Raw genomic sequence first — 13,808 nt, 5'->3', positions numbered from 1 at the left:
CGTTGCATAATGAAATATATTGAAAATGTATCACCTTCAGTGTTATAATATTATAATCAACATTGCTATAAGCCATGAATTAATTCTTAAACGTCTAGATCCCGTACAACCCAGCGCATTCAAAGTGTCAAGTTGGTGGATTCTTGGCGCATTTGGGAGGAATATAGCTTTAGACAAGTCAAGATGATTATAATCCTGAAAAATATAAGGACGGAGGACAAGAAGAACTCTGTTCCATCCATCGTGATTGCCTAATTGGTGTAGATAGTTTGGAATAAAGATCTTCCTTGGAAGGTTGGGCAGCGGATATGTGGTCCAACTTAGAATGTAGATTGATTCGTTATCCTCAAGGGGTCTATTTTTTATTATTTACGTCTTCCGTTTTTACCTCGGAAATGCCAAAAATCTAAGCACGCTAACGGGCCGGATCCAAGCAGAGGTTATGTCGGCCCGACCCGAAATACTGGCTTAATACAACCCGAACCCGTTGATGACGATGCGGTCATGGGATAGCGCGTGCTGTTCCCGCGCGAGTATTGCTTGATCAGGACGGCCGCCGGAACCACAGAAGCCACGGAAGACGTTAGCTTATCTGCGTTCCTGCGAACACCGCAAACAACTAAAGTGCTTCTACGGTCCAGATCCTGTTGGATGTGTTAGATCCTTCGCTCCCAGTTGGAAACCCTTGAAAACGTCGGACCTCGGCGTCCCTCCGGCCAACTGCCAGCCCCCGTCGCCATTTCCAATCCATAGGGATCGAGCGTTTTGCTTCCACTTCGACTCTACGGTTGGTTCGCTCGTCTACGCTTTTTCCTTTTACCCTTTCCCCGCGGAGGGACGAAGAGACAGATGGCGGAGGGAGAGACGAAGGCGGTGATCCGGGAGGAGGAGTGCGCGTTGGCCAAGAAGACAGCGCTCGAGGCCAAGAAGAAGAAGAAGAAGGGCCGCGACAACCGCAAGCTAATCTTCACCAGAGCCCAGGAGCTCGCGTCCCAGGTGCTGCAACCCCCTAATGTTTCTTCTCTTCCTCTTTCTTTATATATGCTGATTGGTGAGAAGCTGGCATCGGTTTTATGAATATTCCAACTTGGGAAAATTATGATTTTTTTAGGTACCCAAATTTGAAGAATGTCGAGAAGCTGATATGCAAGAGGGGATATGGGAAGCTAAACAAGCAGAGGATTCCTGTGTCAGATAACTCGATCTTGGAAGAGGTTTGGTGCTTGATGATGTTATGATTTCTTTGATATCTCTCTCTCTTTATATATAGGGGGCTGTCGTTCGTGGATGCTGATGTGTTATAATATTGTTGGATTGCAGGGCCTGGGGAAGTATGGGATTATCCGCATAGAGGATCTTGTTCGTGAAATCATGACCGTGGGGGGCCACACTTGGAAGGAAGCAAACAACTTCTTATTTGAAAATTCCTCTGATTAATTCATGCTTATCTGAAATCACCATGGGCCACTTTCCTCGAGCAGGTAATCTTCTCAAGCAAAAATCCACGAAAACAAAATAGCTACGGCATGCGTTCTTACGAGGATCCTATCCCCCCTCTCTCTCTCGCTACAACTTACAAATACCATATCAAATTTAACACCCTGGCTAAATCAAATCAAATCAAACCATAACAACATTTTTTTTGTTTGCGATGAGGAAATAAAAGGAAAGAAGGGCTTTAATTCATCATCATATAATTGCAAAAGGAAACAGAGGTTTCTGACCCCAACCATAAGAAAACCCCTTCCGGCCTCTCCTCATCGAAACCCCTTTGGGCTTCCCCCTCCTCTTATCCAAACAAGTTGAGGAAAAAAAAAAAACCAAAAACAAAAACAAAGTAAAAATTCACACCTATACCAATCATCATAACATGACCATCGTAAATTACAAACAACCAAAAGGTATTCACATACACACACGCACACTAAGCTCACAAGAGAGATGGTGATTCCTTCTGCTGATAACAATCTAACTTTGAAGTTTCCAATATTCGAGCTCTAGGGATAGGCGACCAAACGGCGAGCACATAGAGTGCAGTAGAACTTCCTCTTGGCCTTGAAGCAGAGGGGAAGGAAGCAGAGCCTCCACGCGCTCTCGACGTCGGTGGCCATCACCACCCCACCGCAATAGGGGCAGTTCCCGGGCGCCTGCTGGCTCCCCAAAACCCTCTCCTCCTCGTCGCACACGAACACCAAGCACATCCCTCCTCTGCTTTCTTCTTCTCTCCTTTTTGGCGCAAGTCTAAAGTGGTAGCGGTGGGCTTACGCGGCCCTCGGGCTTATATCGACAGGGTTGAGGCCGGGGGAAGGTTCCAGGGACGCCTTGTTTTGTCCTGTTCTACAATTCTAGGGTACACGTGGCCGGAAAATATCTATTTTTTTAATTATTATACTACCACGTGGACCAAGGACAACGCTTTCAGACGTGGATCACTCAAACAAAAGGAAGAAGAAAAAAAAAAAAACTTATGTCTTTACATTTTCAGTTCTCCTCTATCTCACATGGGAAAAAAAAAAACTTATGTTTTTATATTTTCAGTTCTCTTTTAAAAATAGTTGGTTAATATATTAGTGGCCAAATAGTGCATGATGGTTAAGTATGTGTTATAAACATAATAAAGTTTTTATAATTATAAAGCTACATATCATGATAATGATGGTAAGTCATAAACTGCAGTCTTAACCTTATAAGAATCCTCAATTCACAGACCGGGTGGTAACAGTTTAACCTTGGGAACGAGAAATTATTCATTAGAACAGTTTTGCTACTTATATCTTGAATCAACCAATAAAAAATCGCCATAACAGTTTAACGCTTGCCAACTATCTTAAGCCTGTGTTGGGCCAATAGCTCACCAAGACACCCACGTCGGAAGTCTCAAAACATCCCCTTCAGAAAGCGTCCGCTTTTTCCAAAGTAGAATGCCTCCAACTTGTCGGAAGTAGAATTCCGCGAGTTATGATACCGAAGTGTCGCGTGGCGGCGCATAGCAGTAGCTTCCAGAAGGTTCTAGGAATTGGTGGCCGTCCGATATCCGGGTCGGCTACAGCCAGGCTTATCCGACCGTGCGTTCCATGCGGCTGCCGCGACGACAGCCGTTGGAGGACCCGCCTTGAGGAAGGCACGACAATGTATCTAACCCTTCCTTGAGAAACAAATTTAAAGACGATTTTTTTTTTTTTATGATCCATCGCCCTCTGACAACTTGCTAATAATATCATTAATAAAATATTAATTAGTTGAAGTAATATATTAGTAGATTAGTATTAATTAAAAAAAAAGAAAAACTTCAATTATAGAATTTACAATTTGAGGAAAAATATCGTGTGTATGGATACATTGACGACGACAACAAAAACCTAAGCCCATATCTTTTTAAAAATTTTCTGGAATAGAACCCAGCCTTTAAAACCATATTTGCAGGGGCCAATATACAACAAATCCATTTTTATTTGGAAGGTGCATCACGTACCAGCAACGAAGTAAAAGTTTTGGCCTTCCAGTCCATGCCTTTAAAAAGCAAAACATACAAATGACATCAACTTACAATTCTGAAGGAAAAATTTGTAAACAAAGAGGCAAGACATCCATGTTTGTCGAGTAAAAAGTTGTGGAGTAAATATATTTCCTCCATGAATCCAAGCTACTTTAATGGTTGAACTCACTTCGCAATGATTCCCATAACCCCAGAAATTATATTTTCCTTCATAAATGATCACAGCTTCCTGCTCTGCTGAAAACAGTTTACAGCTTCCAATGTATCAAGAAATGGCTTCCAAGGAATAAAACTGAAGCCTCTGGAACACAGCTTATAATTTCGCGAACAATCAATCAAAAGGAAATGGTCAGACTACATTAGGCGCGCAAATTGGAAATTATATCGACATCCCTTCCGGATTGTGTGCTTCAATGTCAACATGTCTGATCCCTGGGACAATCTTCTGAATCTCTGTTTCAAGCCGATCCACCTCATAGCCAAGAGCTTCAACAACGTCCTCACCTTCCATAAACAAATTATTATAGTCCATTTTAAGAAAGATGTAAGATATGCATGTAAAGCATACCCATGTTACACATACCATAACTAGCCATGACTTTGAGGAGTGCACAATCATCTCGCTTTTTGCAGCCTCCCGAAACTGTTAAGCATCAGCGAGTGTTAGTAATCAGTATAACTTTCTCAATATATCTATATACTGAAATGAAATCCTTTCTAACGAATGCTCAAGAGATGATAACTTTGTCTTCTTCAAAAATTGTAGCAATTCCAGGTGTCCAGTTACAAGATCTATAAAATGAGGATGCACCCAAGAAAGAATTATATCACAGAGAAAAAAAAATTTGGCTGGCAAGAGCCGGTAATTGCTGCACCTGGATCGGTTTTGCCCTCCATGCTGGTAGAGGGTTATGTGTAGAAGCAGTCGGGCGAGTTTCATGACTTGATGAGGAAAAAGAACACAATTTACTGACCGTACTAACAGAACTGAATGCTCAACAACAAGATTACCAAGAAAATAGAAGAAACAAAAGGGAAAAAAAATGGTTTTGGCATCTCATGGATTCATGGCAGTAACAGTGAAGGAGCTAGATTCAAGCAACAAGATCAAGAATGAGATGCCGAAGAGAAAAATGCCAGTAGCTGTATATTAATTATCAAATGCTGGACAAATGTCTGTTTTGCAAATCTTATGCATTTTCACTGTCTGCTGAGAATAAGGTTAAAGCACTTGGTTCTTCCCATTCCAGCAAGGGCTACAGTCCAATCTGGTTTTGTTTCAGATCAAAAAATTATGGTTTCTAAAAGAAACATAAATAAACTTCAAAAACATAGATAACAATAGATCAGCATCAAAAGCACGTGAACAGAAGAGAAGTGAGCGAACAATACTTTTGGTGGTCATTTCTTGAAAAATATCTGAAACAGAAGAACAAGATATTTTCATATGTGAACGGTGTGAGTTGTCTTGCCAAACAGCATGCATTTTGACAAGATTATTTTGATAAAATCAAACAAATTACCATCTGCTTACTTAAAGTTAAGCTAGCATAAGATCCAATTCGAACTTGCCATGTCGAGTTGAACCTTTCCCCCTTTTCAAGGTGTTCGTGCTTGTGGCTCCACTCTAATAGGGTTTTCTTTTAAAACAACACGTCCACACACACAAAGCAAGACAATCTTGCCTGATATATAAACAGGTAAAATTTTAAAAGGAATATGCCTCAAATCAACCATCCATTGAACATGACTTGTACAAGCCTTCATTCAGTTGGACTAAGATCCACGTAGGTTTCCTCCACAACTGATGATAGTTCCTATATTTTCTCCATTAGATGTTTACAACAAGGCCATCCAACCAAAACTACGTCACAGTCAAAACATATTGTTTCTAGTGAAACCCTAAACCATGCTTCAGGTTTATGGTATGATTAAATTGGAACGATGTAGCGCAGAGACAGAGGAAGAGGAATGGGAAATATATCAGAAAGGGAGAGTAATGGGAAATATATCAGAAAGAGATGGCTAAGCAAAAAAGGGCAAGTCACTAATCATAAAAACTTAAAGAAATTCAGATTTGCTGAATTAACATAGATGTTAGTTGTGATAAAGATAAGTGCCAAAAAAAATGTTTTCATGTACTGATTTTAAGACCTAAGTTATCTAATTCAAAAGCACCTAAACACATTATTTAGGAGACACTGCAGCTATAATTAGTTGCCCCAGAATCTGAGCATCATTGAACAACGATGAGCAAATACAAACAACAGGAGCACATTGGTTTGGCATTGTCATGATAACTAGAAAATAAATCCAGATCTTTATAGATACAGAACATAGCTTTACAGAAATGAAATCATAATTGCTGCAAAGTGCGATCCCATCTACTTGAGGTTAACCTCACAACTCCTTACAATTCACTGCTTCTAAGTCTATCAAACATTTTACTTATTGTTTTTTCAAAAGTCACAAGTTATTTTCAGATTATTGTAGGTTATCTCATCCTCTTTCATGACTCTTTGCTAGGATTCCATGACCCTCTCCTTGGCACACCTCCTTGTATACTGTTGCTACAGATTTATGATATATTAATTCTTTGCCATTTCATCTTGGTATGACATCAAGGCCTCCTCCATATCCCTAACCATGATAGTCAGCACCACACACATCCTATGAAATTATAGTCCAGCATGCTATTCCATATGACTCTGAAGACCTCAGCATTGCCCTGTAGAAATTCTACTGATCTAAAACCATGCAGCATGCACAGAACAACCAAAGGCACCCTATTATTTTTGTCAGCCTCGCTGTAGTTGTACTATCCAAGGCTTTTGCACTTTATGAGGCAAAAAAATACTGAAACCAGCTCAAAGAAAGATGGAAAGTAAACCGATGCATACTAGGTACCTATGCAGAGAACTAGCACAAGAATACAGCAACATTCATCTAGAATAATAACATGCCTGTTTTGCCCATTCTTCGCGTCCAGTTCTTTCCAAATAATTTTGCACCACCATTACGCCATTGAAATCTGTCACAACCAACATCACAACTAAGGTTGACAGTCAAGTTGTAAGAAATAAGAAGACTGATGTAAACTAATTGCTAGTATTGTCAGCAAAAGGTTCATCAACTTATCTAGCTGGAGTTTCGAACTGCACCACTAACAGGATGAAAGTTCAGAAAAAAGGAAATGCTTCTCTTCAAAAAGGGAATTGAACATAAATTAGGTCCTCATTCAAACTACCCCGCAAGATGTCCCCAAAGGGTTATACGCAAGCAGATTTATTTATTTTATTGGAAAAAAGAACCCTAAGCTGCTTCCTTGCTGGATAAACAAGTAGTAGATGAAAAAAATAACAATCGAGCACTTATCTCCCAAGAAGGAACTTGAAAAAGTAAGCCTCATTTTCTTATTTGAATTGAGGAAGGTAAAAGTATATGAACCTAATCAAAATGGAATATTCTAAAATAAATAGCACAATTATTCATGAATTGGGCCAATTACTTGCTTATATAAAAAAAACAAAGGATCTTGCTGATAGGACAGTCACAATCAGGAATCAAATAGAACTAGGACAAATCACAAAAGACAAGTAAAAAATAGTTCTAACTCATCATGATAAAAAATCAGAATCACGGAAACATATTTTTGCAGATATTTAAAAGAAAATGAGATATCCTACCAAAAAGATGGAACATTTTTTCTACTTCATTTTTTACTCAAGATATTGCTGGTGCCCCATTAACTCAGACAAAATTATTCCTAGCGAAATGGGGCCTAAGTTTCGCCATTTGGTAGAACATTCGTTCATGTCCCTCCATCTGTACATTCTAGTTTTCTCTCCTCCAAATATTAAAAGGAATGATTCCTGACTAGGTTCCATAGGCACGTTGGCCCGCATGACCCCAAAATGTAACCGAGTTGCCAGAGCAGAATGTATAAAGCTACAAGCACGTCCAGGAGTGTTGGTGAAGGTCCAAAATCTCCTGCAAGCTTACCATCATAATGTACAAGCTTTTAAAATGTTAGAGCTGTTTCCATCTAGTAACCATGAAGCTTGTGAGAATTCAGATGCAGTGATCTTACTCTAGAAGAAGTCATATAAACACTTCAACCCATTGAATTAAGGATTTCCAAACCAGTCTACGAACATCAAACCATTAACTAGTATTTAATGTATAGAAATCTATAGAAATTACCCACCACTCACCGCCTCCAAGTTTCTTGTATCTACCTAGAAGAGACCTCAATTGTGAATTTAGACATACAATGATATTAATCTGGTCTTGGAAAATACTTAAAATCTATCGTTGTAAAATAATTCTGTATTATGCATAATTATAAGTATGAGAAAATTACCTATTTCTGCTTTGAATCTAAAAAATCCAGGCCCAATTACCTCGCTTTTGCAATCATACAAGGCATCTACAACCTGTCACAAATTAATGCAGAATTACAAAATCCAAACATGTAAGGCATATCTAAAACTACTGAGGTATTGTGTTCACCGGATCGGATTTCAAAAACTGAAGTACCCTTTCCATGTCATGATCATCAATTGCCCTACCAATTAAAGCATGCCTATTCCTCTGAATGAGAAATATAGCAACCTGCAACAGGAAAACATAATTGTAGTTGCACTACCTTGAGGCATATATTGCAAAGGAATATCAAGATAACTATAACAGATGCTAAAAATGATGAAAATTTGTTACTGTTTTAACTAGCATTTGCACATAAAACCTCCATATAACAATTAATTTGATGCCACTCATCAAAACTTCTCCATTAAAACTTACAATTCCAATCTGATTTTCAAATGTTTATAAAATTTAAAAAAAAAATTGACGGCAACAAAAATACAAGAACAGGCACAAAGTTCATTGTTCATACTTCACATATTATTCCATCAAAATCATTCCTTGTGAAGTTTACAATAGTATTTTATTTGATAAAAATAGCAAACAAGACAAATTATATTCAATTTTATTCACAAGTTTGCAAATATTATCTCCTTTTATCAAACTCTTAATTTATTTTTTCCGTCCCTCCATTCTTCTCTAATATTTTATCAAACTCTTAATTTTATCAAACTCTTAATTTATTTTTTCCGTCCCTCCATTCTTCTCTAACATTTTTCTTTCGATTACTTATTAGTTTTTGACCTTGTCAAACTAATCCTGCATCGTGATATTGTAACTATGCATTACAAGATGTGTCAGCTCAGCATTTGGGATATCTTGCAGAGCCCCACCTGTACCCATCATGTCTATTGACTCATTTGTGAATAAAGAAAGATAATTTGGTCAAGCAAGTTCAATCCCCTTCGTTGGAAGCATCAATTCATCTATCTTTTTTCCTCTCCTTTTTTTTTCTTTTTTTTTTTTTGTGGAGGTGCCAAACGGTGGGGTTGGGGGGGGGGTGTGGAGTTTATTAGTCCATTGGTATTTGGTAATAGCTGCGGTTTTCCTTATTATATAAGTGAAGATGTTTAGAAATGATGAGACTTTCCATATCACCATTTCTTACTAGTACTACAAGTTTAACCCTGTCGCTTTTCCTCATAGGATTTAAAAAGGTATTGTCCCACCAAATGCAGTTTTGGACTATGAAGCAGTCAAAGATTGTGGTTTGCTGAACTGGAGGTAATAATTTTTCTAAACTAACTGGAATCATTTAAGTTGGTACGAGCTAAAAGGAGCTTTTGCATCATCTAAACAATTGGATTTCCTATACCAAATCCTCTATGAGGTTATATAAATAGTTTTGTGATTTACAGCCTCCCTTTCTTTCCGATTTTCTCAATTTCTCTTATATGTTTATCACCCAGCACACTTTTATAAAGTTTTGAGTACTCTCAGATTGGTTCGCACATCAATAGTTGTTGCACGTCCTAAGCATCGTCTACCAGCATGACACCTAGCACCAGAATTTGACCCCCTAACTTCCCAAAATAACTCAATCAGCTGCCCTACAACCAGCCCATGGTTCACCATATTGTAATAGATTGATTGCAAAGGGAAACAAGCTAGAAGTTATATTATAGCTTATCCTCAAATCCAAAATTGGTGTACAAACTCCAAATCAAGAGGAGGAGGAGGGGGTGAGGGGTGCAAGCTCAAAAGAGATCATAGTTGCATAATCAAATGATGTAAACCTTAAACTCTATTAGCACACTATCGAAGCATATCAACAAGGTACAACCAGCTCCTACGAGCTAGGAATAACGAAGCCTATCCACTAGGAGAAAAGGATGAATTTTGCCATATTGCTTAACTTCTCTGGTCATTATATAATTTTTTTATATGCTTCAAACAATTACCTTAACAATAAGATTTTGTCCCTATATACTATCCATCTCAAATGTTGCCTTTATCAACCAACAAATATGATGTTGGAAATGTAATATAAACAGGTATCATATAATCAATCCAAATAGACCAAAAAGGCATTTGTTCATAAATAGTTGTCAATTGCTAGCATTCACCAATAATATTAATTACTCTAAAAATAATAATCAAGATTCAAAATTGAGGCTAAGAAAAATAGCATACCATTCCAAGTAAACTACCAACTATCATGGAACCGATTGGGTCATAAATTGCATTTCCTGTTGTATTAACAGCCACCAATGAAGCTGCGGCAATAGCAAGACCTGTAACAGCAGCACCATCCTGCATAACAAGGACTAGTTGAAAGACCAGAAGATGAACTGCGGCATGATCATATCATGGCCAAACGCATATAGAACACATAATAAACGGACATTAAATAACTTAGCCATATATGAATGATGCTAAGTTGCCAAATTGCGAGCAAACAATGGCTGCAGTAACTAGCATTTTCATGGAAAATATGTATACTTGAAAATTGTACATATATTACAGCTATTTGCAGCATAGACTAACCTCTGTCATAACAGCAACTGATGTTGGATCATGCCCACGCCAAACATAGTCCCACACCTTCATTTCTTCTGCAGCTGCGCCTTTCTTGACAGCATTTATGGCAACAAGCAGAGAAGCACCTGGGAAAGTCATCAACTTATATTATTCGACCAAACCGATGAACACAAATAACCAAAGAACACAATTTTCAATGCACTGAGGCATACCTTCAATCAGGAACGATCCGCCAATAACTAAAGCAGCATAATAAATATTTTCCGGAGGCTGTTCAAGAAATCAATGCTCATAAATGACCAGAGATATTTAAAATTTTGACAGAGCAATGTAAATGAAAATAAGAAAATCATGAATGACTTTAATCAGACGCAATTATCTAAGCCAGGCAGACATGATATACATGAGAGCTCCATAGATTCTGAAATCCATGCACAATCGTTGCACCAGAGCCCAGGCAAAAGATGCCAACAGCAGATATCAAAGACCAGACAAATCTTTCCTTTGAATAACCATAACTGCAGAAGAACAGACAAGATTATTATCAAAAAAAAAAATCAACAGCTCCAACAATTTAATGATGAAAATCCCTATTCGTTAGCTTGGTTAGTCTAAAATTTCGTTCTTAATCACTGGATCCAAAACATGACCAGGAAAATGAAAACTGAGGCCTTTCATTGCTTTTCAGTGTTGGCAATGCAATAAGGCAGATTTTGATTGAGGGGTAATCAAGTGGCTGGCAAAAAAATAAAAGAAAAGAATGTTACTTCGTATACAATGAAAAGGGGGTAAACCTACGGGTGCAGAGCATCTGGAGCACGCATGGAGCTATTCAATCCATAAGCAAGAAGAACCTATAATATCAACAGGAGTCAGTTCCTTGACCTGAATTCTCAAAAGCATAAGTTAGAAGCAAGGTTTGTGGAGATAATTTGGATGCATGCATAGAAAACAGTTGCAAGCAATCAAATGACAGCTAAACAAGAAAGAGAGTGCCTGAAAAGCGAAAAATACTTGGTTTGCAAAATCTGCAACTGAGTGCACCACTTCAGCCAACATAACATGGCTGGAAGTTGCGAGCCACACCCCAAACTTGAGTGAGAAGACCAGAAAGTTGCACCATAATGCAGTTGTAACCGCTCGTTGGCTGAAATAAGCATCCCATTTCAAGTTAGCCAACTAACAGGAGATGCCCTAATGCATGATATACAGGTGCTGCAATCCATGAATCCATATAAAGAAGATATTATGAACTGGAAGCTATGAGATTGAAAAGTCGCGAGCAGATGTATCTTATCACTCAGAACATTTTATGGTCTCATTTCTTATCTGAGTTTGCGAAATTATGATAGACAAAAGTAATTTGGGCAAAACATTATAACACCAAAATTGTGCGCTACTTCCATCCCATTCTCCTTTAGTTATATGTGAAGTAGACATGGTCTTTTTAATGGCCATATCTAGCAAGCTTATGTCCAGTTTATTGTAAAATCTATATGAAAGAATGATAGACATCGCTAATGGTGTGTCAGAAGGAAGAACTTGGGGAGGCAAGTGCCTCTTTCTGAAGTGTTGCAATCATCAGTTGGAGTTGATGACTAAAACATTACTCACGGTCGAAAGGCAACAACTATTTCCGCACTGCTAATCCCTTTTTGAGGAACTCCACAAAAATAATTTTGCCTGGAAAGCATGCCGATAAAAAAATAAAAAAGAAATGCAAATTATGGCATTACCTGGTGTCATCAAATTCGGTCCTTTTAACCTTTGCAACTCTAAGAGAATAAGCTGCAAAGCCCAAAATTTAATTAGATTAAAGAAACACACAAGCAAAGAATACCTATGTTTGAGAGAAAGAGAGAGAGAGAGATTTTGATGGTAAGAGGTGGGACGAGGAGAACCCAACTGCGAACGAATGAAAGTAGAGCAGCAGAAGAACCGATCCCAGAAGGTCTCGCCGAAGAGGAAAAATCCCTAGAACAAGCTTTCGAAAGGACAAGTGATGAATCGAGAGCCCTAAAGAAGCGAGCGCCGGCGGCGGAGGTGAAGAGCAGAAACCCACAAGGCGGAGCTTTGTCCTCTCGTCCAGAGGGTGGGTGGAGAAAGGGAGAAGAGAAGGCGAAGGGCGCGAGGATGGACTCGGAGGCGGCGGAGGGAGGAAAGGGCGATCGTCGGGAAGAAAGGAGGAGGGAGTCGCGAAGGCGGCGCGCTACCCAGCGAGATGTACGCATCAAAGGAATCGCCGCCGCTGCCGCTGCCGTCGCAGCACAGCTTCCATCAAAGTCCCGAACAGAAGGGAGCGAGCGGAAGGGTGATGGGGTAGAGAGAGCTCTGGGGGAAATGTGAAGAGGGAAAGAAATGAAGACTGAAGAGATCCATTTTTTTAATAAACAAGTGACGAGATTTTTAGCCAGGGGAACATGCCGTTCGGCAGTTGCCTGCTGCCCTCGGCCCCGTCTAATAATCATGTATCATCAATTGTATTCATAGTATCAAAGTGTGCCTGCTGTGAAAATTAGCGCATTGGACAAGTTTACATGATAGAAATTGACTAGAACCATGACATGCAAAAAAAAAAAATTGGATACTTTATAAAGGGGATTTTTATACTGCAATCAATTAAAAATTAATTTTAAAAAAATTAAAAATTTTGTTTAATTTTTTAGATCCTGATTTTATAAGTCAATTGATTTAGTTGATACTTGTTTCTGTGGATCGCAAGTGCCGACCCTGAATCCGATAGTATAATTTTGGACATCATTTTTTTATTTTTATAATTAATCATATCAAAAATTTAAAAAAATTTTGAAAATTTTTAATTTTTCTTGAATTTTAATTTAATACAATCAAATCATTAAATTTTTTAATTTTTTTTAATTTAAATTTATCTATGAATTCTATTTGGTTGCCGTGATGAAGTGGTCATATAATATTACATGACTTAGTGATGAGGCAAAGAGGATGATATAGAAAAGCTTTTGCCTTTCATTTTCATCTTTTTAGTTAGGATTTCAACTTCTATTTCCATCCAAATTCTAACTCTTCTCAATAGTGTTTCTCCTGGATCACAAGCAACAGTCCATTGATAATAGTAGAAAAAGAAAGGAAGAAAAAATTCGATTATGTAAGAAAAGATAATTCTAGTGATTCGAGCTAAGTATTTTTATTTTTTTTTTCATTTTTATCTATCTATTTCTTTGTTTCTTAAGATCATAGTTTCTGATTTGAGGAAAAAAATTGAATGATTTTGATTTGGAGGAATAGTACGTATTTAACTATTAATCATTAATTTTTTTCTTTTTTTCTTTTGCTTTCACCTACAAAAAGTTCAAAAAATTAAATTGATACGAATTTTTATGGTCTCTTTTCTTTTTTAGGGTTCTTCATCTGTTATCTTGGATTTCCT

At 38.1% G+C, this 13,808-nt stretch overlaps 2 protein-coding genes across 2 annotated transcripts; both read right to left on the bottom strand.

The window, feature by feature from the left end:
• Nucleotides 1–1,660: 1,660 nt before the first annotated feature.
• On the bottom strand, nt 1,661–2,264 carry LOC109506151 (uncharacterized). The gene has a single exon (XM_019852199.3). The coding sequence runs from the start codon at nt 2,199–2,201 to the stop codon at nt 1,998–2,000; it is 204 nt and encodes a 67-aa protein (XP_019707758.1). The 5' UTR covers nt 2,202–2,264; the 3' UTR covers nt 1,661–1,997.
• Nucleotides 2,265–3,675: 1,411 nt separating this feature from the next.
• Nucleotides 3,676–12,900, bottom strand: LOC105050842 (metal tolerance protein C4). The gene is given in 14 exon segments (XM_073261843.1): nt 3,676–4,000; nt 4,080–4,118; nt 4,121–4,139; nt 6,460–6,527; nt 7,860–7,932; nt 8,009–8,110; nt 10,055–10,174; nt 10,409–10,527; nt 10,615–10,672; nt 10,806–10,920; nt 11,201–11,256; nt 11,417–11,549; nt 12,139–12,190; nt 12,309–12,900. Coding segments are annotated over 14 exon segments (1,641 nt in total). The 5' UTR covers nt 12,871–12,900; the 3' UTR covers nt 3,676–3,875.
• Nucleotides 12,901–13,808: the final 908 nt, after the last annotated feature.

The sequence above is a fragment of the Elaeis guineensis genome, chromosome 8, assembly GCF_000442705.2.
Source record: "Elaeis guineensis isolate ETL-2024a chromosome 8, EG11, whole genome shotgun sequence".
In the NCBI taxonomy this organism is placed as follows: Eukaryota; Viridiplantae; Streptophyta; class Magnoliopsida; order Arecales; family Arecaceae; genus Elaeis; species Elaeis guineensis.
The sequence above is the reverse complement of the archived record's forward strand: the minus strand, read 5'-3'. Positions and strand labels throughout refer to the sequence as shown.

Bases quoted from the DNA above. Each gene is read 5' to 3' on its own strand.
- LOC109506151 (XM_019852199.3), bottom strand. From the start codon at position 2,201: ATGTGCTTGGTGTTCGTGTGCGACGAGGAGGAGAGGGTTTTGGGGAGC.